The 27,106-nt window shown below is 41.2% G+C and overlaps 1 protein-coding gene across 1 annotated transcript in view; it reads left to right on the forward strand.

The window, feature by feature from the left end:
• The window catches only part of SFRP5 (secreted frizzled related protein 5), a 139,398-nt gene extending 131,539 nt beyond the window's left edge, over positions 1 to 7,859 (forward strand). The window contains exon 3 of the mRNA XM_078643567.1: positions 29 to 7,859. Coding sequence (XP_078499693.1) covers positions 29 to 381 — 353 coding nt within the window. The 3' untranslated portion in view covers positions 382 to 7,859. The remainder of the gene's footprint in view (positions 1 to 28) is intronic.
• Positions 7,860 to 27,106: the final 19,247 nt, after the last annotated feature.

The raw sequence follows: 27,106 nt of genomic DNA on the forward strand, positions 1-27,106 counted from the left end.
ACATTATATTTGTTTTTTTTCTTATTAGTGCTTCGAATGAGGATAAAAGAGGTGAAGATTGAGAATGGGGATCGCAAACTAATTGCTGCGCAGAAGAAGAAAAAAGTTTTGAAAGCAGGGAAACTAAAGAGGAAAGAATTTCGGAGGCTTGTGCTGTACATCAAGAATGCCGCGGGATGCCCATGCCCTCAACTGGACAACTTGAGCGGCAGCTTCCTGATCATGGGGCGCAAAGTTGATGGGCGGCTTCTGCTCACGGCCATCTATAAATGGGACAAGAAGAGCAAAGAGATGAAGTATGCGGTGAACTTCATGTTCTCCTACCCATGCTCGGACACAATCTCCCACGGTGCTGGAGGGCTCTTGGGATCTTTTCGCTAAGCACTTTTTTCCAGATAAAACTATGTCTTCCTCTCCAAGTCCTAGCATGACCAAATGTGCTTCCTCTCTGGATATTAGTCCATACCAGCGCAACATAGCATATATGAGCTACATACGCCGAATGCTGTTCCTTCTGTTCTTCTCACTGCCACCAAAAATTTAGAGGGTCTTGAAAGGCCTGCTGGACAAAATGGCGGCAGCTTGAGATCCAATCGTGCCATGATAAATAAGTTGGTTTCATAGCAATGACAAAAGACTAGCAAATATATGCAACAACAAAGGCAATGACCTGAAGGTCTGCCACTAGTTCATTTATTTTTGGTAAGTGCCGACGTTTTAGGTATACAAAGTGGCAAGAAACTAAAGGATCAATTTTGTTCTGGTATCACTGAAATGTAACAGGTTTGCAAAATAAATAAAAAAAATAACAACCTCCTTGATCACATACTCTAACTGAAGAAAATAATTATTTTGTGGAATGTTGGCTATAGGAACAATTTGTTACAAAGAAACATGAAAACAGTGGAAAGAGGTCTGGTCGGTAGGGAGACGTTTCAGATGTCAGAACCAGTACAGCTGAAGTAAAACCGCGACAACAAAACCATGCAAGTTTGTAAATGTCTGAAACAGTGACAAAATATACAAATGCAAACTGCAGTTCACTGAAGTGAATAGCCCATGTGAAGGTTTATTTGTCTATTATAGTTTGTGGCTCACAAAGTTGATATAATCCTAATCAAATGTATAACCAGTAGACGAGACCAGGATAGCCATTTCATGGCTAGAGATGGGCGTAAAGCCCTGCTCTATTCATTGAAAATATTCTTCAAAAAGTAACTTATTTTCTTTTCTTTTCTGTTCGCTTGAAGAATCTAAGGGAAGGGAAGGGAAGTGCAAATGTGCCTTTTTTTGGAAAGAAAGGAAAGGGGTCAATAGAAATGAAATATGCAGGATTAACCTTTTACTGTGTAGGGGCACATTTTTATAAGTTTCAGATTTCTTTACATTGTTTCTCAATAGTAATTGAAGATGAAAATTTATTTTTAAGGTTTGTGAGAAGTTTGCAATTGCCTGCTTGTTATAGTTGACACGCTGATTGTTTTCCATATCTACTTATTTTATAAAATGGTTGGCTTCTGCATTAAATTTATGCCAGTCAAATGTACTGTTTCCAGATCAGGGAAAACTGAATTAACAGGTGTGGTCTCTGACGGTGCAGGATTCAATTTCATTTCACAAGAAACATCCTGATTATGTCTGAGGAGTAGAAAAGGGCTCCAACATGCCTTAGTCCTACTTCGTAAATAGATTTTTTTGAAAATAAGCATTATCCTTGCAGAATGGCATACTGCAAACCTGAAAACGTGTTAACAAGTGACCAATTTCAGAAGCACACCATTAGAAACCTGAGCATGAGACTTAAATTTTAAAAAACATAATCGAGATATTTCAAATGCTATCCATTAAAGGCGAGCTGCAATTTGGTGTTACAACCCAGCTGTTTCGATTCTGAAGCATAGAGTTCAATTTGTGGCTCATCCATGCCCCTCCAAATGAACATACACAAACTGCGTTTTCTGCATTAATCAATGGAGCTGGACACTTGGGAGCAATTACAAGTTATATTCAAATATTCATTTATTTTTAAAGCGTTAGTACCCGCAATTCAGTGCCCGAACAGAGATACAAATAGCTAGACCAGTCTCAATCTTAATTGTGCAAGAGATCCAATTTCTCTTTCAAGAACATGCCCTCTCATGTCCCCAACAACTTATCATAAAAACTCTCTGCATAGCCTCTAATCCTGGCCCTTTACAATGGTGCTAGTCTCTTTAGTCCAACATTAACAAGGTGCCATGGCTGCCTTCTCAAAATATGTTTAGCCTGAAAAATTTAAACATCACAGTTTCCTCAGGTTTATGCTTGCTTCTCAGTTTATCCCTATCACTATATCATATTCAATTTTCTGTAAAGTTCTATCAGTTATCTCCAGGCCACACTTTAATGTCGACAACCACATGAAGGCTGTGTCAGGATACCAGCATCTTGGCTCGGTTCTGTGAGACGTCCCTTGAGCATGTACACCACACCATTCATGCAATGGTCCCTGAGTTTATAAATTACCTGAAGGGTGGAAGAGGCATCATCTTGCACAATTCTCAGTCCTAATGCAAAGAGATGTGATTTTCGCACTCGGAGGCTAATGTGAGAAAGGTAGGCATGTTATCTGAAGAAAACAAAAGTGAGTGTAGAGGATGATAGGCATGGGAAAGGGAGTGAGTCTAATTATCATATTGACATAAGAGAAGTAATACAACTTTTAGTCTTGCATAAATATGGACATGTTGAACATACAAAGGCTAACATGGCTGTCATGGTGAGGTAGGAGACGATTGGAACATGCTTCATTCTAGAATTTACATTTTATATGTCTATAGCAGTCTGGATTTTGGTTTCTATGCTTTAAGTCCTACTAGGCAATTTTATAAACCCTTCATAGTTAGGGAAACAATTCTTTCTAGGTAGAATGCAATTTCTAAAACGATCTAGAAGTATGGTCGCCGTTGGCTTTCACTAAAACAATATGTTACATTCCACAAGGAGTTTATGTTAACTTTTCTCACGTAGGCATGAATCTCAAGATTGACTTAACAAAATAGGGAATTCTGGAAACAAGGAGCTATGATTAGAAGAATGTAAAATGGTATATGCTTATCTACCTTAACTCTTCCGCGAGGTTTTGTAAAAAGATTATCTAATCAGGGACACCGAAAATACTATGCTGAAATATGTGTCACAATCATCAGTCATTTTTAATCAGTCTTGTTATAGGCTTTTGAGCGTATCAACAATATGTGTGCTAGCAAGTAAGAGACATACTATCCCAATTCTCAGACATTTTTGCGCACCTAAGTTCAAGTCCAGTGTGCAAAAGGCAACATTTATGGGAGAAATATTACAAATACAAACACTTTCACATGTACTCCTTTCAACTGCAGTAATACAAATTTCACAGGGATTAATAGGGAGCAAAACCTCACAAAATCGATGTGGTTGTAAGAGGAAAGGAGTTAGCCACTGCAAAAATTATTTTTCATTAGTAAAAAAATAAATTGGAAAACTGAGCTTGCTGATCTAGCCCCGTTTTCTACACTAGTTTTAGATAACAGAACTAGTGGCTACTCTGGAAAAAAACATGCGTCACCTGACTGCAAAAGTTTTGTGGATACAAACAGGAAAAAAGACACAACCTTAATGAAGAGTTGTGAATAAAAGCAGCAGACACAAGGGTGTATTTTGTGCGAGTGCAATTCTGAATAAATCTGATCCTTCATGATGTGAATTAAGTGAAGGGTTCTTTTGGGTATCCAAGTGCTGATGACATTGTCATAATCAAAGAAATGTGCAAGGTCATTGGTTGAAGTCAAGCATGGAATGACCCTACGATTCCAATTTCACAGAACAATGTCTTTATCCCTTTCTTATCCTCTCTTTCACTTAGTTTATCTGGGCACCTTTGTGTACCTCCCCATGTCTTTGTCGTATCCCACCATAAACCCTTAGAACCAGACTACAGATTATGAAGTCATGCTCATCTGCAATCCTGCATTCAGACGTACAGACATTGCAGAGGTCAGTCTTTTCGGATGGTGGATCAGCAGTCATTGTGGCTTGTGATCTCATAAACGGAGAACTGATTCGCATTCGATTTTCCACATTTCCGGGCTGTTTTTCTTCTTTTTTTTTGTAAACTAATTTTATTGAGTTTTCAGACAATCAACACAATAATATAGCAGTACGAGTGCAATTGCATTCATCCACCCCTTATTGCATTTTAGGAGAGGAAACCTCTTAAATGTAATGAATCCGGTTATACATATCTGCTGCATAGTTCAAACTGTTCGTTATTGGGCATGCATTACTTACAGAGAAACCTGAGTCTGTACGCTTGCGTTGCGGCCTGTTTTTTAGGCAGACATTTTATCACGTTTCTCCTGACAAAATGTAAGTGGGAAAAGCAAACAAGCAATGAATTTATCTGCACAGCTTTTTCCTTCTTTTTTGCTCTCATCTGAATAACAAAGCAACTCTTAATCAGGTCCTTCAAGTCCTGCACGAGCCTCAGTTCTACTCTGCTTCGCATATTTATGTGCTGCCCAGCACTAGTACCCGTATCTATGCTCCCTGTAGCAGTGTGACCCTGTTGTAGGGAAAGTAAGAATATCTGCACATGTCTCATGGTCTCAGTGTTTGAAGCAAGAAAATTGTCCCAACAAATAACCCGCATAAATAAAACACCATTAAGGAAAGTACAAACATTATTTTTGCAGATGATTTAAGAGAACCATATTGCATCACTGTATAATTGACATACCTCTGAAATATGTTGGATTAAGTAACATATTATAGTATTTGGTGATGTAAAGAAGTTTTTTAGGAATAATTAAGTATGATAAAATCCAATGTCTGGTCATTTTTCAAATGTAGAAAGAAGAAAATGTTGAGCTTATGTGGGCTGCAACAAAATACAAGAACCAAAAAAAGACTGGAACATGTAGCCTTTTTGAATTTCTTTAAATAATGTTAAATGTGTTCCCCTCTGTTGTTGCTAAAAACTACTATTTCGGGTTTTTACTTCAGTTTGTCATTGTTTTCCTAATTTGCCAACAAGAAGCACAAAACATAATGAAACCGAATTAATGAAAGAAAGGAGAGAGCAGGATTTGGGTAAAAGCAGTAGGCTAGACCTCATGCTATCTCCACCTGGTGGTAATGAGGTAACCAATGGTCTCTAATTGTTACTGCATTTTACGACTTCACTTCATCTGAAACAATGCAAGACCAAAAAAGGCAACAGGTCTTATTAGACCTAGCTTGAAGCAGAGGGACTGCAGCCAGGAGAATTACAATATAATGCATTGTGAATGAGTATGTATTCAGGGACTTTTAATACCAGTGGGAAAAAAAGTTAAGGAATGAATGACACAGCACTAAATGTACAGCTGACTGCTAATGAAAGTAAGATCCTCTTTTCTCCATTACAGCGAGTGATTTTGATGGAAGAATTTTAATTTACATGAATTAAAATTTCCTGATAATTCGAATTTATGTTTGAGCTATAACAACGTACTTGTTCAAGACAAAGAGAAATCGTAAGCAATAATTTGTGATGCCTTATTTGCTTCTCTGGGGTGGGCAGCTCCATCATTTCTTACCCTCATTTCATTTCTTACCTAAAAATAGTTGCTGAAAATCATTGTGCTTATGACTTTAAACCTATTCCAGTAAGGAAGAAGTAAAATGTGAACACTTTATGCAAAAAATATAATTGAGAGTGTGCTATTAGCTGATTTCCACGGATACTATGCTTTTGTATAACTTGTATTTGAAACACAAGTTGGAATACTTGTACATTGTTTAATAATTTACATTTATTCCTGAAAAAGACTTTTAAAACCAAGTTTTTTTGTATTAAATATTTGAGTTTTTTTAATCTCATGATATTGTAAATGGGAATATGACATGATTTTTGCGGGGTCCTTTTAAGGCATTTTAATATCACAGAAGTTCAAATTAAATCCATGTATTTGAATTCTCTTACAACTTCTGCAGCTAGCCAGAAATATAGCTACTATAGCTGAAATAGACTTTAAAAAATAGAATGGCTAATTGAGAGCTGGAGAGAGACAGAAGTCACGTTGCATCCTGGTTGCTGAATAAATAATTGAATAGCCCTTACATTGTTAATTCTTTTTACACCCAAACATTTTGTTTTTAAAGAGTTAAGGGACCCCAGCTTTTCTCTGAAAAGCTTTCCAAAGTACAGCATAATTTAGTGTTCCCAGTCTCTTCAGAGTAGTGCCAGCAGTGCCTTCCTCCTGAAGCGAGATGTTCTCCCAGTGTTCAACCACTGGCATGCATGCACACACGCAGAACAACAAAGACCTAAACGCCTTACCACATAGCAGAATGTCTGTTGTGGACACAATGAAAGAACTCCACTCCCACCATTCCTTTTGAGGAATAACTCCTCTTTGAATTGTATTTCTCGCTGGTTCAGGACCACTAGCGAGAGCTTTCCGTCTTCAATAAGGAAACTTCCTGCATTCCACACTGCAATAACTCAAATAAGAGAACAAAAAATCTCAACGTCTATGGGATTTTGAGCTTGGAGTATACATTCGGCCACTAATTTTAGAAGCCACAGGACACCATGATTTCGAACACTTGATATTGAGCGTACACTCTACGTTCATCACTTTAATGTACATATCTGTGTATATATTTGATGATAAGACAATAATTATGAATCCGCTCAGTGACAAAATGCATAACATACTCCTATCAAAAGATGAGCATCTCCATACGTAGTTTGCCATGTTGAGCTGCCTTTGGATTTCATTGCGCATGTTTATAGTAACATTCTTCACACTGCACGTAGCTTCAGGCTTCATTCTACCCCTTTGTTGTCCTATCTCACGATTCATCGGAGCTTCAGACTTAGGGCTTTGAGGTCCTCTTCAAGGGCCTTGGAAACCTGAAGTGGGACATATTTTGGAGAGGGGTTAGGAGAGGTAAGATGGTGGCTCATAACTCTTTAAAATCAAATGTTTGGAGGTGGACATCATTGCCAAGGAAGAGTGAGCAAGGCTCTGTCTGTTTTATAGTGAAAGAAAGGCTCTGTCGCTGTTCGGGAAGCTGATTTTGGAAGAGTGTTTAAACATTTAAGCCACTCATCAACAGGGCATAGGTTCTCTTCCTTTCATGCTATGTACAATGTTACATGCCCTTTTAAGAACGGCAGGCAACATTGCATCCAACTTTTTCAGGTGAACATTTATAAAATGCAAAACATATGTGTTCTTAGCTGTAAAAGGCAAACTTTTGTCAGGAAGCCCTAAAGCACACGCAATGCAATGAAAAAGAGAAGCAAAAAGGAGCTTGGAGGAGCACCTAGGCATGGAGCAAGTGTGAGCAGTAAAAACACATTAAGACCTGTTTGATTACGGTGGCATGGTATTACTTTATGCATACAAGAATGTAAACAAACTCACAAAATATATCCTGGATAAATTATAGAAGCATTTAAAAGCCAATCCTAGTGTCTCCTACTCTACAGTATGCCCACTGTTCCTTGAATAATGATGACTTAAAAAAAAAAAGAAGTTGTGGCTTTAATGATAATTATTTTTTTTATTTTCTCCTTGATTTTCTGTTAAAGAATTCAGCTCCCAATACTTGTTGACAGTTGCTCAGCCTGGTTCCTATTATAGTCCCGGCATGGGTCCATCCCTGTGCTCGCCAATTTGTTTTCCAGCTTGGCATAGAATATATTTTATATCTACATACAATTGTTGTCTCATGTATTATTCTGTACTATATTTCAATCAATGTTTTGTATGTCTGAAAAATATTTTAATGTCACTACTATTTTACCATATGTCTCAGTTTTGGAGTAAATTATTTCATATTAAAAACAAGTGTGGTTGTTTTGTTTTAGATGTAAACACGCAGAAGAAACTAATTGAATGTTTTATTAATTCAAGAGCTAACTTTGATAAAATTACCAAGTCTTCTTACATTTATGATAAACTTGTTAATTTAACCTCAGAGCAGGTGGAAAGAAATCTAGGGTTTGTTAAGAGACAATATTGGTTAAAATAGCTTTCCAGTTTATCCCGAATATCAAGCCAGTCAGGAGAGAATTAAGATAAATATTTCACGTGTAAAAGTGCACACCAGTCCTCAATCCTTGGGTTGTGTCTCCCTGGGCACAGCGTAGTTGGTACTCAATTATAACCCCCCCCCCCTTCCATAAATGTATTTTTTTGTGTATTGACCATACCTCTTCTCCAGGATATGCTCACTCCCACTCATAGGCCACTTAGTGAGAACCCCCTTCCAGCAATTAAGGGTAGGGAGATTAACCCTCATTCCAAAACCTACACTAGGACAGTACCAATAGCATCTGCTTCCATACAAAATTTGTATCATCCAAGTTTGAAAATAAGGTTCCAGGACAAACGAAGTTAATCGCATATCCCCCTCAGGGGAGGCTCAAGCACACTACCTAATAAGAAAAAAAGGAACATTGGAAAAGACGTTGGGCTGAGTCTCCGGGACTCAAGATCCTCAAGCAAATTACGCAATAGGCAGGTGTCCACTTCTAGTTTATTTCCTTCTCCACAAAGGGAAATTGAAACTCTTAAAGTTCAAGCTGACAGTATGTCACACAGCATTCTAAATGTGTTACACGTAATTAAGAACATTTTAGAAATCACAGTAAGTACTCACTCCAAAGTCAAGCTCATTCATGATTCGAGGAAAGCGTAAATGGATAGCCATGCTACTACCAAATAGACAAAATCGACCATGCAAACATCTTAAATATCTATTGGATGATGAAACCCATGCTTTACTCCTTTCCTATGAGTCTGCATCCACTCTTCCCATCAATAGATGTGAGGAAATTAGATCAGTCTTGATCGATGCAAATAGAACTACCTTGCCCAATACTAAAAAAACTCAACCTTAATATTCTAAAAAAAAGTACAGTTCACCACCAGCAATCAAGAAATAAAATCTGATAATTCAGTGAAACCGCTTCTATGCCTCCTACCCAACTGTTGTTCAGCAGTAAAACATGCCTCAGGAATTGCTGCCCTCATCATTAGTCATGCAGTCGACGTGACAATCTTAACCAAATCATGGCTAACTGGGTCTTCTTCCTCATACATGGATCTACTGGTGCCTCCCAAATATAATATTATGAGGCTAGACAGACTAAAAAAAGCAGGAGGTGGTATCGCTTGCATACATCGCTCTGATCTCTATGTAACCCAACTACAGTCCGACCCCCTTGAGTCCTTTGAATACCTTGGTCTTGCTATTTGAACTGTAGATAATCAAATGTGCAAATTGCATGAGTTCTACCATCCTTCAGGTAACAATGCCCCTTTCATAGACCAGTTAATGGAGAACATAACGGCCAACTCGAACATTCACACAAATGATATATTCCTAGGTGACATTGGAACGATAGTAATGGAAAACAGGTCAACATACTCAAAGATTTCTTAGCAGACCTAAATCTCACTCAAGCCTGCACACTGCTGACACACTTGAAAGGGTCAACTTTAGACTGGGTTATCTCTAGAGATAAGGCTGTTATAATTTACTTAATTGATCCATGCGATTGGTCGGATCACCATGCCATAACCTTCTATATACCTACCATAAAAAAGAATAAGACCACACAACCTGTCAAACTTAAAGAGTGGGTTTGGGACACTATTGACTTAAACGTTGAGCAATTAGTCGCACACTGTGAGAAGGATTTAAACCCTCCTAACAACATGATGAACGTAAGCGAACTCACAGATCGCTACAATTCAACAATAACGAATATAATCCACTCCGCCGTGCATTTAAGACTGAAAAGAATTGCAGAGAAAGATAAAAATCCCTGGTTTAATGAGACACTAAATGAAGAAAGGTGGAGGCTGAGACTAGCTGAAAGGAAATGGAGACCGTACCCATCCTCCCCCCAGCAAAAAACTCTCAGAAAAACTAGAAACTACTTCAACAAAAGCATTCTCAGATCCAAAAAGGAATTCTTTAGATCTGATCTGGATACTGCTAAAAACAGACCTCCGAACCTCTTTAAGATGTTAAAACAACAATCCAATAAATTGGCCAAATCTGCTCAGGAATCTATAAAAATCCAACTGAGTTGAGAGAAATTCTCAGCATTCTTTACAGACAAAGCCAACTCTCTAGAATGGGAGATCAGGATGGGATCAGACAACCTCTCTAGCCCATTGTCATCACAGAATGATGTTATCATTCACACTGCACAATCTATGACTAAAAATAAAGCACAATGGTCAGCCTTCAAGGTATATGACCAGAATGACATTGCTAAAACTATCTTGACTGTAAAACTAAATAAGTTTTACAATGAACCCCTCCCCTCAAAGTGCTTGAAAAGAATAACCACCTTGTCGTCCCCATATGGACAACAATAGTGAATGTCTCCCTGTCTCAAGGTACCTTACCAGACTGCCTAAAACCAGGTCAAGTCCTTCCCTTCATTAAAAAACCTACAGGGGACCCGGCCAACCCAAAACAATTTCCGTTCAGTGATCGATATTCCATTATTAGCCAAACTACTAGAAAATGTTGTGCAACAACCACTAAGCCATCACATTGCTAAATTCAGTCTATTGCACGGCTGTCAATCTGGATTCAGACCAGGCCACAGTACGGAAACAGCAATCCTACCTATAGTGGATGATGCACTACAAGCACTGGATCACAATGAAGTATGTCTACTAGTTCTTCTTGACCGGTCTTTTGCTTTTGACACAGTAAATCATGAAAAATTACTAGCCCATCTTGAAGACAGGATGGGATTATCCAGAAATGTGCTTAAATGGTTTAAATCCTTCCTACAGAACAGAACACAAAGATTCATGGTCAATCAGGCGCTGTCACTGCCATCCCCTAATTCAATTGGTGTTCCACAAAGCACAACATTATCTCCATCTTTAATCAATCTATATATCGAACCCCTTACAGAAATTCTCCAGCACGCCATCATCTCCTATCACATCTATGTGGGTGACACTCAGATCTACATCAATATCTCTTCACTGGAGGAAATCAAGACAATGAATAATTCATTAAAGGTGTCATTACATTGGTTAACTAGCACTTATCTTATCCTAAATGCGTAAAAACAGAATTCCTATTAGTATCCCTTCCAAAAAGCTCCTCCGATGCGAAGAAATGTACCAAACTGATCACGGCTCTAAATTGCACACCTGTCCTAGTTGACTCGACCAAATCACTAGGAATTACACTTGATAAAAACCTAGACATGCAAGCCCACATCAAATCAATGGCAAAAAATGACCTTTTTCACCTGAACTACCTTAGAAAATTGAAACAATCATTACTACATCAGACCTCAAATTAGCAGTTCAGTCCTTAGTCATCTCAAGGATTGAATATGGCTGGACAACTTTGACAGGACTACCTAAGATCTCCACAGCACCACTAAAGGCCAGTCTCAATGCATCCACAAGACTCATTACAGGTTCAAGAATATACAACCACATTTCCCCACACTTGAAGGCGTTAAACTGACTACCATACGAAGTCCGAATTCGGCTTAAACAGGCATGTATTAACCACAAAGAGCTCCACTACAAAACACCAACGTACCTAGCCCAGAAAATGGAGTTATCCGGTGGAGGCAGAGACCTGATGCTGTAACCTCCCTTCTTTCAGAAGAAGAAAACGTATGACAGAGCATTCTACGGAGCTGCCCCCAGAATCTGGAACTCGCTCCCTCCAAACATTAGAAGAATTCCAAACACTTCAACCTTCAAGAGGGAAGCGAAGATCTTCATAATGAGCAAATTCCAAACATATCAACTACTGATCATCATCTGCATTGTGGTCAGTTGCTAGGTGTTGCCTAGTCGTTCTCCGGTATGGTTGCATCCTACTCAAAAGGCACCATACCAGTCCTCACTACTGATCAAGGAGATAGTACCAATTAGATGTGGTATAGGAGTTTGCCTCAAGAGGACAATAATGTATTTGAGGGTAAACTTTCTAGATCGCTACAAATGCACTTAGGTAGTATATTACTCCACTTAATGGGTCCTACTGTTGTTGTTGTCGTAATCAGGTACGAAAGGTACGCATCGGAACTGTGTGTTTGCTACTACTTCTATATCTGTTGTATTCTAAATGATGTACGACATGTAACTGTAAAATGCTCTGATACCTATGGGTCATGATAGCGCTATATAAAACTCAGAATAAAATAAACTAAAAATAAATCAAATAAAGAACAATCCTGCTGGAGCATTCATTGACAATTTTCTTTATTTCAGTTAACTATATTTTGCATCTGCTGCGCCTTTCAGCCATGTAATAAATAATTAACAATCTGATACCCCCATGTATTTCGGACATATCCAAGCCTATCTACAGGGGATTAAATGTCACATGATTTAAACCACAATGTAAACTAAAATAAACATTACGCCAGTGGCTCATAATACAAGAAACCAACTTTTCACTATATTCAGTCTACCCAAAGTACTAAGTTAAATATCTCAAATTCGACAGTTTCCACACGGCAGTGGCCTGACCTCATTCTTCCACTGGTGTGATTGAATTTTAAAGAATCCACAACAATACAGGTAATAAATGAGAGGTTACCCATGCACTGAAAATAGAAAAGCAGGTATTGCTTTGAAATAACCTTGATAACTCATCCGTAAATGGGCCTTCACCACAGCACTGTGGGACCGCTTTAACAGCAAGGCACCATGGTAAGACATGAATTGGGTCACGATACAGTAAAACATAGGTAGGAATGTGTGGAACTTCAGGTAGATATCCTTAGGGGCTATTTCTAATGAAAGGTGAATTGACCTGTTGAAAACTGCAGCAGCCTCTCTTTTGGGAAAGAGTAGATCAGAAGGCTGTTGGTAGAAATGCCTTCTACAAGGCAAACAACTGTAGAAAGAGCATCTCAAATGTTATCCTGAAGGTTGTATGATACAATGCATGCCTTAATGATGCATGCCTAAACAACACAGTCTGACCACGACCACGTCTTTACCAAGCATGTTTTTACCACGCCTGCTGTCATAATGAATGTCGCTATAAAGGCATGATTGGTAAAGAGAAATGCCAAAAGTTTACATCCCAGCCCCCCCCACCCTGAGCCCAATAACCCAGCACTGAAATCCACCCTCCCCAGCACTAAAAACTACTTCGACTCCCTACCCAGAGCCCTAAAATCCAGACCCCACTCAAAAAACAACCCTGACCCCAGCCCCCTCCCATAGCCCTTAAACTGACCCCCAGCCCTGAAAACTGACCCTTCACCTCCCCATCCTGAGCCCTAAAAACTACCCCGACCCCCCCCCCCCACCATGAGCCTTAAAACTGGCCCCATTGCCGAAAATAACCCCCCCCCCCAAAACCCAGCCCCAGCCCCACTCATCAAACCGCTTCACGGTCGTGCCTCTCCCTAGCCTTCCTGTTACTCTCCTCACCCTTCTGCTTTGCATCTAGACCGCTGACTGCCTTAACCATGCAAGTGCGTGGTTAAGGCAAATGAATGGTTCAGGCAAGCGTTGAAAAGGCACTCATGGCTCAGCCGCGTTGTAAATGCTGTTTCCCTATCCTGAATCTTAGGAGAGTGGTTACGAGGGCTACAAAAGATAGGCTCTTGTTGACCCACTAGATGAAAAGGACTCAGGTCAAACTAGGAGTTTGCCTACTTAGAATTCAGAAGTTCCTGGAGAGTGAGGGATCTGCAGATGCTGAAAGAAAGATAGCACACCTGTTGGAATTTATGTTTTGGCTGTGGGAGTGAACTTGTTGGTCTGTGTCAAATTAGACTTTCCAGAAAAAAATTGTGAATTTTGGATTTCTTGGAAGGAAGTTACGAAGCTTTTCATGTTAGTTGAGACTTTTAAAAATGTCTGTTTTAGAAGACATGCACAAAGTCCCAGGCTTGCTGAAAGAATATAGGACCACAGTGGTAACATGCTCTTCCTTTGTCCCATGTGAAACCTTCGGCTGTAACACTGACGTTAGCTGGTGCAGTGCACAAAAAGCACTTGTGGATCCCTGCTGTGTATTGCCCTGCCTAAGTGTCATTTTAGGTACTCTACTGTGGCTGTACAATTCCAAAGCCACAATCCAATGATAATATTCACACTAGCACGAGTCATAAAAACATGTCACCTCACTACATGTACCACACACAGCCGCACTTAACTGGGACAACCATATTTGCATCCAGTCCTAATTCTACTCTGGACTCATCATATGCTAATCATCCCAAATATATGCTACAGCTATCGTGAGTGTGCAACTGTTATATGCTTCAATTACAGTGTGCACCTAATAGTTAAATTCCCCTCAGTAAGAGGCCCCAATCATAGAACCCACCACAGACTCAGATGTCTACAGCATGATATTGAACAAGCAAAAAAAGGTGGTTGGGAATAATTGAGCGAACACTTCTTAATAACCACTGGATATGTCTCTGAACAATTTATTGCATTTTATAGTATATTTCATTACAGAGGGGTACCAGCCATATGCAAATGAAACAGTCGAACAAAGAACCTGATCCCCACAATTCTCAGATACATTTTCCACCAGGGCAAGACAACCACGGAGAGGATGCATGCTACCCTGCAAAACAGGTTATGGTGCCTGCACAAAACACATGGTTCATGCACAGATTACCCTGATAATGAGTGTTGAGTCGTGGTACCAAATGTAACCTACAGAAATGTAGCTTGCAGGCTGAATTTGCCTCTGCCAGAGGAGGTTTGGGTTAAGTATAATGGTATATAAGATGGTGTAGACATCAATGTCTAGGAATGAGAACGTGCATTGGCCCAGTTCCATTTATTTTCACTTTAGCAAAAGTAAAAGTCATCACATAGGTAAGAGAAACAACCGCACACTGAAATAGCATGGACATACACGCATTTGATGTATATAGCAGGTTTGGAATGCCCAAAATATTGTATCACAAGTGTGTCAACTCAACAGAGGTAACGTATAATTATATAACAGCATGTAGGCTAATGCTATGGGGATTTTTCCCCTGTGCTGGAAACCCATGAACCCCATTATTCATGACGAGCTGGGCTCGTCATCAGCGTAGCAGGAGGCTACTGCATGACGAGCCCAGCTCGTCATGAGCGTGGAAGGGGTTAAGCCAAACACCGACGTGCTGTGCCACACACATTGAAGTTTGTCATACCGAAGTATTTCAGACACCTAGTAGAAAACAAGCCAGTCAATGACAAAGTAGAAGGCAAGCCATTCAATGACATATTTCCACAGGGAAAAGAGTTGTGGGAGAAATGCACTATTCACAATTTTCTGTCTGATTCACAGGCATGTGTGGTGGAAACATTTGGCAGATTAGGGTGCTTAACAAAGGCTATGACAAAAGCCTGCCTGCAGCCCCTAGTTGTAGGGAGCCTTTTCCAAGGAATTAGAAGCAACGAATTGACTTTTGGCATTATGGAACTAGGTTATGGGTATTCTAGAATGTGTGGACCTGGCAGCTGACGGTTACTGCTTGCTTTCCTAATAAACCTGGAATTTAACTATATCTCATTTTGCGTGGTTATTACATAGACCACTGCTGATCAACTGAGGGGTATTGCTCTAGCGTTTTAGATAACCAACGAGTGGGTTGCATCTTTTTTCAGGTTCTTCATCTGTATGTTTACCTATGCATTCATCCTCATTACCCTGATCTTCATTGTTTTCATGAGTTCACTCACTGAGGTATAAGCTCGATTTGCATATTCACATTTCTCAGTAAGTATGCAGGTACTTGGCCATGTAGGCCCTTATACAAAAGATGTACAATAATTATTTTCCCCCATCAAATGGAAACCCAGCCCCCACAGCAGCTCCCATGTCTCACAAAATCATCTTTGCACCATATGCACTACCATCTCCAAGGTTTAACTTAGAAAGAAGCAATTGGCTGAGGAGTGTCAGGCTGAAACATCTAATGGAATGGAATCCATGGGCACCATAGGAGGTAGAGCTTGTTTGCCCCACATAAAGAGGCTGGAGGAGCAGCAGAGGAATTTAAGGAAAGTTAGAGAGAGACTCTATTGATAATTCACCCAAGGCAAAGAAGAGAAAGCCTATGGTGGGTTAGCATAGTGGCAAGACACAACATGCCAAGACACAGTGCCAAATCACCCTTGGGTATTCGCATAATTTATTTGAACAAAACATAACAGAAAAACAGATCACTACATACATTGAGCCTCGCAAGCATGAGGTGTGCCTTGCCACGGTATACCATTCCCTAAAAACATATGAGTCGGATACCCCTAAAGATTAAGGGGCAGATTTTCAAGCCCCCTGCGCCTCTTTTACGCCACCGTTATGTCACTTTTGTGACGCAGTGGCGGCGCAAAAGATGCGGGGTATTTACAACGTGACGCATCTCCCAGATGTGTCACGTTGTAAAGCCCTGTGCCAGAAGGAGGCGTTCCATCACAGGATGGGGCGTTCCGGCGCAGGAACGACTCCCAAAAGCGGCTAAGTGAAATCTACAAGATTTCACTCAGTCACTTTTGGGCACATGCTGCGTCAAAACCCTGCGCCTGCTTGAAGCAGGCGTAAGGATTGACGCAGCATTGTGGAGATAGGGCCCCCCAGAGCATTGCTGGAGCTGCGTCGCGCTTGCGACGCAGCTCCAGCAATGTGCTGCTTTTACGGCACAGATGCGTGACACATCTGTGCTGTTTTTGCCCCATGGTGCGCCGCATTGTAAATGCGGCGCATCCAGGGTGGCGGAGCTGCGGCGCACAATAACTGGCGCATCCCTGCTGATATGCAAGGATGCGCCAGTTATTGTAAATCTGCCCCCAAATATCAAATTGTCTTTCAGATGGTGACTGAAGTAAGGCTTTCCTCAAAGCAATTGCTTTCTAATAAGTTGATTAGGCTTGCACTTCAGTGGAGAGGGCTTGCTCAATTCCTTCTCAAATATGCTCCAACACCTCACGAGTGGCAGGTGAGATCTGGAAGGAGTTCTGAGGATGTTAAGAGGGCTCAATCTCTGCTTGAATCAAGCCTATAGTGTACCAGGTCAACAGCATTCTCTGGTATGGACACATGCAAATTGTTTTGCTTCTTTGGAAGTTGTGAAGTCTAGGCATGAAGCTAGAGAAGAGATACTGAGGCATGTTTCAATGTCTTCTGTCAGGCTTGGGCTTTTAGGAGGATGTTAATTTGTAATCAGAAAGGGCATTTCTATCAATTGGATAGGATAGATACAGGCAGAGGACAAAATCAAATTAACACACAACAGGAACTGCAATTCTACATATCATCAGAAGACTGTGTTGATGCTTTTGCATCATATTCTGTTGAATACAATATCGGAGAATTCCTAAAAGAAGATCTCTGAAACAAATGTGAAGAGAGTTAGACCACAAGCTAGAACATTTCTCCCAATGAACCTCCATTGAAGAGTACAAAATCAATCCTTCCATGGTGATACAACAGAAAATTATGGAGTAATCCGCAAACTCCAAAGAAAAAGCAAGGTTCTTGAAAACCTATCAAGCTGGTCAAATCTTAGCTTTATCAGAATTGTGTCGGGCTCAAACAAAAATATGCCTGTGAGGACTTTTCAATGTAATTTTGATACCTTGCTGCCAGAATCCACGAAGGCACAGAGACACAAACATTAATAACGCACTTATGCCCTGTTTTACCACTTTTTCACTCAGCTCATCAATCAAATTTGCTGTGCTGCATTACACATGGGGGAAAAATTGCATAGGCCCATTTCTACTAAAATTGGCCTGATGTAGTCATCCCCTGCACTGGCACTCTGGCAAGTTTGCCTTTCACCATACATAGACATCCACCATGGTGTAGATGGACTGTGTGCTGGCTAGCGTAGGAGTTGTAATGGAAGCTTGCCTTTTCAGAACAAATTTTTGTATGTAGAAAACTCTTAACTCATGAATACATTTACCCTTAATTACCGCTGCCTCAAGTAGGTGTTTTTGACACAAAGACCAGTTTGTCTTTCTCAATAGATCAAGCTTTGCATCAAAACATTTGTGTGTTTGCAATGATTCATCCTGACAATGACTACTTGATATAAAGCAATGCAAAGTAAAGCAAAAAATGTTTTGCCATTAAAAAAAAAGAAGGCACATTTGCAGCACAGAACACCTACTGCACTGAATAGTAAATACCGTGCACTGTTTTGAGTCACTCTGTGTCACTTTGCACTGCAGTAAAGTCTTAGTAAATTTGGGCCATAGAGGTCCCCTTTCACAAACCTAAAAATTGGGTCATACTTGTAGTTTTTGTGCATTTTATATTTTTGTGCATTATCAACAATGTACAAACGGTGGATTTACTTTTAGAATTAAATGTTTACACTGACATAATGCTATTGCACTTGAAACACATTTCCGATTACATATAGAAGTGTATTTTTCTGGCTCTTGTTAACTAGGCCTCAATGTTGACCTATTCTGAGAACAACAGTGGTCCCATGCAACAACAATCAAGTTTATAGATAAATACAGACACAATGGAATCTGTATTAAAGTGACTTGCCCAGCCGGACAGAGGTCAAAGAATTTTAATGGTTTCAGCTAGATAAGTAGAGAATATCCTTCAACACTCTCAAGTCGTGGGGTACAAGCCTGTACCTCACTTAAACACAAAACACTTTAGTACATTCAAAGTGAACAAAAAGGGCTTTTAGGCAAAAAAGCTGAGTTGTTCTTTAAATCATAATATGAACAAATATTTTCAAAATGCGCCATTACAACAACATGGTACACAATATACACACTGTATAAGGCACACAATTCGGTTGACGGCGTTTCGATCCCACTTATTAAATCAAAGGGATCATCATCAGGACATTTTAGTAAGTGCCTATTAATTTCAAGCCTCTAGAACCAAGCAAAATCCAAAGCAATGGGTCAGGGTAATGCGGTCGCTGAGATCGGGACCGGTCAGGCTCGGTTTAGAAGGAATATATGGGTACCGGGTTAGTCGGTATCACGGCAGCATCGAAAATGCGGACTGATGTGGGCTGATTATAAGTAGGCACTTACTAAAATGTCCTGATGATGATCCCTTTGATTTAAGAAGTGGGATCGAAACGCCGTCGACTGAATTGTGCGCATTTTGAAAATATTAGTTCTTATTATGATTTAAAGAACAACTCAGCTTTTTTTCCTAAAATCCCTTTCTGTTCACTTTGAATGTACTAAAGTGTTTTGTGTTTAAGTGAGGTACAGGCTTGTACCCCACGACTTGAGAGTGTTGAAGGATATTCTCTACTTATCTAGCTGAAACCATTAAAATTCTTTGACCTCTGTCCGGCTGGGCAAGTCACTTTAATACAGATTCCATTGTGTCTGTATTTATCTATAAACTTGATTGTTGTTGCATGGGACCATTGTTGTTCTCAGAATAATTGCTCCCCGAGGTCCTGTGCTGACTAAATTGGGGCCCCTTGTTGTTTGAAAATATTCAATGTTGACCTAGGCACCATTTTGATATCTCCTTCAGCATACATACCGTTCATGATTTCTACAGCACACAGTCAAGCTAGCTTATTCTCATTGACGTCGTTCTTCTGTTCTTGATGAAAACTTTTCAGCGTGGCCCCAATATTGTTTCTTTCCTCAAGAATCTTTTGCTAGCTTACTGTGTCATATTCATTCACAACAGCAAACTGTTGTTCATGTAACTAGATTGTCCTGCCATCTCTGGATGACACTAGCATAGAGCAAGCAGAATCAATATTCCTGCAGTGGGGTTTGCTTTCTTTTGCTCACAACATGAAGAATCTGCACATTCTAATCTGTTATGTGAGGAGATTTTTTATATAAACCACTAATTTTTAGTCAGAACTTTCCTTAATGCTACTCAGGATGATGTCTATTTCTTTACTGATTTTGCTGCTCACTTGGTACTTGGTGTTTTTTTGACTTGCACTTTATTCTGTAATGCCTTATTTCTCTGAACCTTCATGGCATTATCTGCATGCTTTTGCATTTATGATATCTGTATATATTTTTTTAATTTTTGTAATAAATCTTTTACATTTTTTTCCTGATCTAGAATGCAAACATTGAGTGGGTCCTAACCTAATTGACTATATTTTGATATGTTGTGGGGCGCCTTCTCTCGAGAACAAATTGCCTCATGAAATTGAGGTTTAACACCATCTCCCATTCATCAACCCATAAATGTACTGTTGGGGTGATATTTCTGAGATGCCAAATTTAGAGGTTTACCCCGCACACAAAACTGTGATAGGAAAGGATGGTTGCGAGATAAGATCACCTCTGTTCTGCTACAGGGATCTCTTTTTGCACTCTCTCTAGACTTAGTAGATTTTCCAAGGTGGATTTTCCATTCAGATTACTTGCTGAGTTCCTGGCTGGTACTGTTCCAGAGAGAAAGCGTGGCAAAATCTTTATTATATGCTTATTCTCCTTACTACTTTAACCGAACTGGGCCCTTTACACTTAGACAATCTGCAGCATTTCCAATTACCACTGAGGAAATGATCCTCTGATTAATCTTTCTCCGCCGATAGGAGGGGTGGATATTAGGGTAGCCAAATCACCATGTTAGCTGTCCAATGAGGACCATTAATTGGCAGCCAACTTACAAATCTGAGTTCAGATTTAGATACACCACTCTTAAAACCATGCTGTGAAATAAAGAATCAACGTGCTGTGGGGAGCGCTACGATCGCGCTCCACTCCCAGTTGCACTGCTGTGTAGGATACTAGATCCATTTACATCCATATACCGTTTCAAGGTAATGTTGTGTAAAAACTCATTATCACCATCTTTACCAAAGTTTTTCTCTTTTACTTTCTCTTTAAATCTGTTTGCCTCATCCAAGTCCACATATTTCACACGTTGCATTTTTTCAAGCTTCTCATTCTCACGTGTGCCCATCCGAGCCTCTTTCGGAAAACGATAAAAAAAGCAAAAAGTAGTTCCGAGCAGCAATTCTTTATTCAAACCCAATGTATTTTGGCCATATTATTAGCCCTTCGTCAGGGGTAACTGTGAATCAATAATTACAAGAAATTCATTAACATTCCATAGTCCTCTAAAGTTTACATGTTTGAAATATTACTAGATAATTTCAACTAAATCTAAATGGTGACTTCTCGTGTGCATTAAAAAATCAAAGTAAACCTTCCATCATCGCCCCTCAACTCCGGGACTTTATCAACTGCTCCTTCAAAACCGCCACCTTCCCGGAAAGCTGGAAGCATGCCGAGCTCAGCGCCCTCCTGAAGAAACCTTCAGCAGACCCCACCGAACTTAAGAACTACCGCCCCATCTCGCTCCTCCCTTTCCCCGCCAAAGTCATAGAGAAGATCGTCAACAGTCAGCTCGCCGCCTTCCTCGAGTCCAACGGTTCCCTCGACCCCTCACAGTCCGGTTTCCGAGCCAACCACAGCACCGAGACCGCCCTCATCGCAGCCACAGACGACATCCGAACCCTCCTCGACAATGGGGAAACAGTGGCCCTCATCCTCCTGGACCTCTCCGCAGCGTTCGACACGGTCTGTCACCAAACCTTAATTTAACGCCTCAGCAACATCGGGATACAAGATAAGGCACTGGACTGGATCATCTCGTTCCTCGCCGGAAGAACCCAGAGAGTCCACCTCCCCCCGTTCAGATCAGAGGCCACCGAAGTCATCTGCGGCGTACCACAAGGTTCATTGCTCAGCCCCACCCTCTTCAACGTCTACATGAGCCCCCTCGCATCCATCGCACGCCAACACAACCTCAACATCATCTCCTACGCTGACGACACCGAGCTGATCCTCTCCCTCACCAAAGACCCAACCACCACCAAAACCAACCTACACGAAGGGATGAAAGAAGTAGCCGAGTGGATGAAGAACAGCCGCCTAAAACTGAACTCAGACAAGACGGAAGTCCTCATCCTGGGATCATCCCCCTCTGCCTGGGACGACTCCTGGTGGCCCCCAGACCTAGGCAGCGCACCCAAACCAACGGACCATGCACGAAACCTGGGCTTCATCCTAGACTCCTCCCTCTCGATGACCAGACAAGTCAACTCCGTCTCATCATCATGTTTTAACATCCTACGCATGCTCCGAAAGATCTTCCGATGGATCCCCATCGAAACAAGGAAGACGGTCACCCAAGCACTTGTCACCAGCCGCCTGGACTACGGAAACACCCTCTACACCGGAACCACAGCCAAACTGCAGGAAAGACTTCAACGCATTCAGAACGCCTCCGCACGACTCATCCTGGACATACCTCAACACAACCACATATCCGGACACCTGAGAGACCTGCACTGGCTCCCTGTCAGCAAGAGGATCACGTTCCGTGTCCTCACTCACGCACACAAGGCCCTCCACGACCTAGGACCCAGATACCTTAACCGCCTGACCTTCTACACCCCCACCCGCCAACTGCGTTCGTCCAACCAAGCCCTCGCCGCGATTCCACGCATTCGAAGATCCACCATGGGAGGTAGATCCTTCTCCTACCTGGCGGCTAAGACCTGAAATTCCCTCCCCTCCCACCTCCGTCATACCCAGAACCACCTCTCCTTCAGGAAGCAACTCAAGACCTGGTTGTTCGATCAGTAGCGAACTCCTCTCCCCTAAGCGCCTTGAGACCCTCTGGGTGAGTAGTGCGCTATACAAATTTATGATTGGATTGGATATTAGGCTCGCTCTTTAAAAACGGAACCATAACACTTCATAATCCGTGATCCCCACGTCTCATTCGATAACCAACTTCTTTCTACACTCCCTCTCCCAACTAATTCTCCCGCTCATATAATGCATAGTCAGGCGCTTTCTCTGAGTTCGCCACAGTTCGGCTAGACTCTCCCATGTAAACACGGTCCCTCTACTCGCCCGTCCTTCCCCCCACTGCAGCTTTCAAAAGGACCTCTGTTCTAACCACTGTCTCCCCTCCCACTGCCTTCTCAAATTCCTGTTGTTTTCTTAATCTACCCGAGAACTCATGCCAGTGTATCTCCAAACCCCTTCACTCCCCGTACCTGCTCCTGCTCATTCTGCCGTAACTCTCACTGCGCAGCGCGCACTAGGAACAGTTGTTAATCTCCCGTCGCCCACTTGCAGATTTAAACAGTTGTGCTCCACCCCCCTTCCGTGTACATTAATTAATCACCTGACACTCTCCATCTCCCTTAAACTAAAACTCCCATAATACTCTTGTGACTCGCAACATATATGCATAAATATATCAACTAGTAAACATAATAAATTCCTTTGAGTGTACATTTATATCAATTTTATGAACTTTATACAAATTCATGTATTCACTACTTAGATCCACAGCATATCCACTTCTGATGCTAGGAACTCGTTGTTCTTAGTCCGTGGATACTTCGATATTCAGAGGTCCTTTTGAAAGCTGTATTGGGGGAAGGACGGGAGAGAAGAGGGTCCGTGTTTACATGGGAGAGTCTACCCGAACCGAGGCGAACTCCGAGAAAGCGCCTGACTATGCATTATATGAGCGGGAGAATTCGTTGGGAGAGGGAGTGTAGAAAGAAGTTGGTTATCGAATGGGACGTGGGGATCACGGATTATGAAGTATTATGGTTCAGTTTTTAAAGAGCGAGCCTAATATGGAAGGTTTACTTTGATTTTTTAATGCACACGAGAAGTCACCATTTAGATTTAGTTGAAATTATCTAGTAATATATCAAACATGTAAACTTTAGAGGACTATGGAATGTTAATGAATTTCTTGTAATTATTGATTCACAGTTACCCCTGACGAAGGGCTAATAATATGCCCGAAATGCATTGGGTCTGAATAAAGAATTGCTGCTCGGAACTACTTTTTGCTTTTTTTATCGTTTTCCGGAAGAGGCTCGGATGGGCACAGGTGAGAATGAGAAGATTGAAAAAATGCAACGTGTGAAATATGTGGACTTGGATGAGGCAAACAGATTTAAAGAGAAAGTAGAAGAGAAAAACTTTGTGGTGATAGTGAGTTTTTGCACAACATTACCTTGAAACGGTAAATGGATGTAAATGGATCTAGTATTCTACACAGCAGTGCAACTGGGAGTGGAGCGCGATTGTAGCGCTCCCCACAGCACGTTGATACTAAATGGTGCATTCAGGGCGATGCACGTAAACCCAGTTTTGCACGCAATCTTCAAAAGTTAAAAAAACGGACTATATTGGGACAAATGTGGTGTGCAGACCACCTCCTTTGATGTTTAAATTTTTTCGCCCCACGTTGGTTATTGCACCCAATTGAACAGTGATTTAAATGTATGACTTTCTGAATATCGAAGTATCCACGGACTAAGAACAACGAGTTCCTAGCATCCGAAGTGGATATGCTGTGGATCTAAGTAGTGAATACATGAATTTGTATAAAGTTCATAAAATTGATATAAATGTAATATAAATGTAAATGTGTGTATACTTGTAAAGCGCACTATCACCTAGAAGGTATCTTGGCGCTGTACACCGCTGGGGAACCCTTCCTGGCTTTCCCTGTGAGATGCCCCTTACTGGGCACCTCCACGGTGAGGCCAGGCATCCTAGCGCTTTCGGGGCCGTTGTGGAGATTAAGCAAGCTATTGCCCAGAGTTGCAGAGTGGGACCCATGATTAGATTAGGCACCTATGCGAGAATTATCGAGTCCGTGGACACTGAGCCCAAGACCCTGCCGCGTCGGGAATTGAACCCTGGTCCCGGGCCAGACCTCTGCCTCAGGGTCTGCCACTCTAATCGGTGAGCCACACTTCTCCACATAAATGTACACTCAAAGGAATTTATTATGTGTACTAGTTGATATATGTTGCGAGTCAAAGAGTATTATGGGAGTTGTAGTTTAAGGGAGATGGAGAGTGTCAGGTGATTAATTAATGTACACGGAAGGGGGGTGGAGCACAACTGTTTAAATCCGCAAGTGGGCGACGGGAGATTAACAACTGTTCCTAGTACGCGCTACGCAGTGAGAGTTACGGCAGAATGAGCAGGTACGGGGAGTGAAGGGGTTTGGAGATACACTGGCATGAGTTACACTGGGAGTGGAGCGCGATCGTAGCGCTCTCCACAGCACGTTGATACTAAATGGTGCAGTAAGGTCGATGCACGTAAACCCAGTTTTGCACGCAATCTTCAAAAGTTGAAAAAACTGACTATATTGGGACAAATGTGGTGTGCAGACCACCTCCTTTGATGTGAAATAAAGAATAGTAACAGAAAGGCCCGACCTCCTGAAGAAGTTAAATCGGGCGAGAATTATGCAGACAAGAAGATCTGCAATAGCAACACAGAATAAAGGCAGTTGTTCTGACAGACCTCGCAGATTCTCCCTACAACACCTTCAACACATTTGTAAAATAGCACAGTTTTAATAGAAGAACCAACAAGACTCAACAAATGACTCAGACAAATTGGGGTATTGTATTAAAGATCCAAAATGTATAGCCATTAGCAGTCTTTTGAGAATTTCAGTTAAGAATATCACAGCTTGCATTAAAGCATGAAACATTTAGTCAAGGCTTTATCGGATGGGTATTTAGCAGATTCAGTTTACAGAGTTGCACTACCATTAAGGCAGAAGGATTGATCATTGTCTAACAGCTCAAAAACCTACACAGAAGGGTAAAGTGCTCACACTTAAATTTCATTAAGGGAGAGTCCGTTAGCATAAATAAGGAGATAAAAGGAAATGAAGATTATTTGCATAGCATTCAGGTCTCAAGTAGGAAAAAATCCGAATGGCATCTGAGATGCCCCTCTTCTGGGGCTTCTTCTTTTATGAAACCTCTAACTGTGTCCCAGTGATGTAGCATCACACCAACATCGGAGGACTATTGTATGCTCAAAATCACATAGGGCCACAGGCATCAAGCATCCCAATCGCAATTTCTAAATAGCGATTTTTAAGTAATCGCTATTTAAGAATCGAAAAAGGCTATGCATCAAAAAAATCTCTATATTTTTGCAATCCCAATCACTAATATCGATTATGTAATACCGAATCGCAAAAAGCGAATACGCAAATACAGATTCACAAATAGCGATTTCTTCATATTGATGCAGCTAGATGACATCACCACCAGGAAGTGATACTGGGATTGCTCACACCTGTTCACTGAGAGAGGCAGAGGAGGAGGCAGACTGTTGGAACTGAGCAGAAACAAGCTTTGCTGTGAGCAGAATCTGTGGAATAACACCAGCGTGGCTTATGAAACAGGGGACAAGAAAGCTGAAGGGCACAAGCGGAAGCTGAAATTCAGCTACAAAGAACTTGAAGTCCTCATTGAGGAAGTCCTGCAGAGCCACGACAAACTGCTTGGCAAGCAGTCACTGCAGGTCTCAGAGTCTGTTAAAAGGAAGATTTGGCTTGGGATACAATCAAAGGTCAATGCAGTGGGGGTCGTACAGTGCTCAATATCTGACCAGCGCAAGCGCTGGTATGACCTGCATAGCTGTGTTAAAGAAAGGGTGGCTGCAGGGCTAGCCGATGCCAAAAACTGGAGGGGGACCATCTACAGAACATGCAAACACACCCCTGGAGGACATGGTGGAGTCAACACTGCAGCCTGAAGCAGTTTTTGGCATCACACATTGACACCTCTGAACAGGCCAGTACCTCACAAGGTAAGATCTATGCAAATAATCATTTATGGCTTAATATAAAAAACTAACCCCCCAATGCAGATCATGCTTAGTGTAGCACATCTTACTCCTGTTCACATTTTACTTACCGCACCCAAATGCATTATGGTAATAGCGTACAGAAAAATCTAAGTGAAAGGCAAGGAGGGATCAGAACAGAAGTAGTGCATCAGAGTACACCAAGCAAGTCATTACTAGACTTTGTGTGTAACTAAATAACTTTATTAAACAATGCCATTTGCAATGTGACATACATGTTAACCAAAAAAATACTGAACTTGCACTGTTTAACATCACAGATGCAGCTGCGCAGGAGAGTGGGGTTGGTGATGTTCATGACACGCACGAACATGACGCACAGTCAGAGGAGGAAAAAGAAGTAGCAGCATCATCACCGATACCTGCACCCACTAGATACAGGACCAAAGTGCCACCACTGCCAGATT

This window comes from Lissotriton helveticus, chromosome 5_1 (assembly GCF_964261635.1).
Source record: "Lissotriton helveticus chromosome 5_1, aLisHel1.1, whole genome shotgun sequence".
NCBI lineage: Eukaryota > Metazoa > Chordata > Amphibia > Caudata > Salamandridae > Lissotriton > Lissotriton helveticus.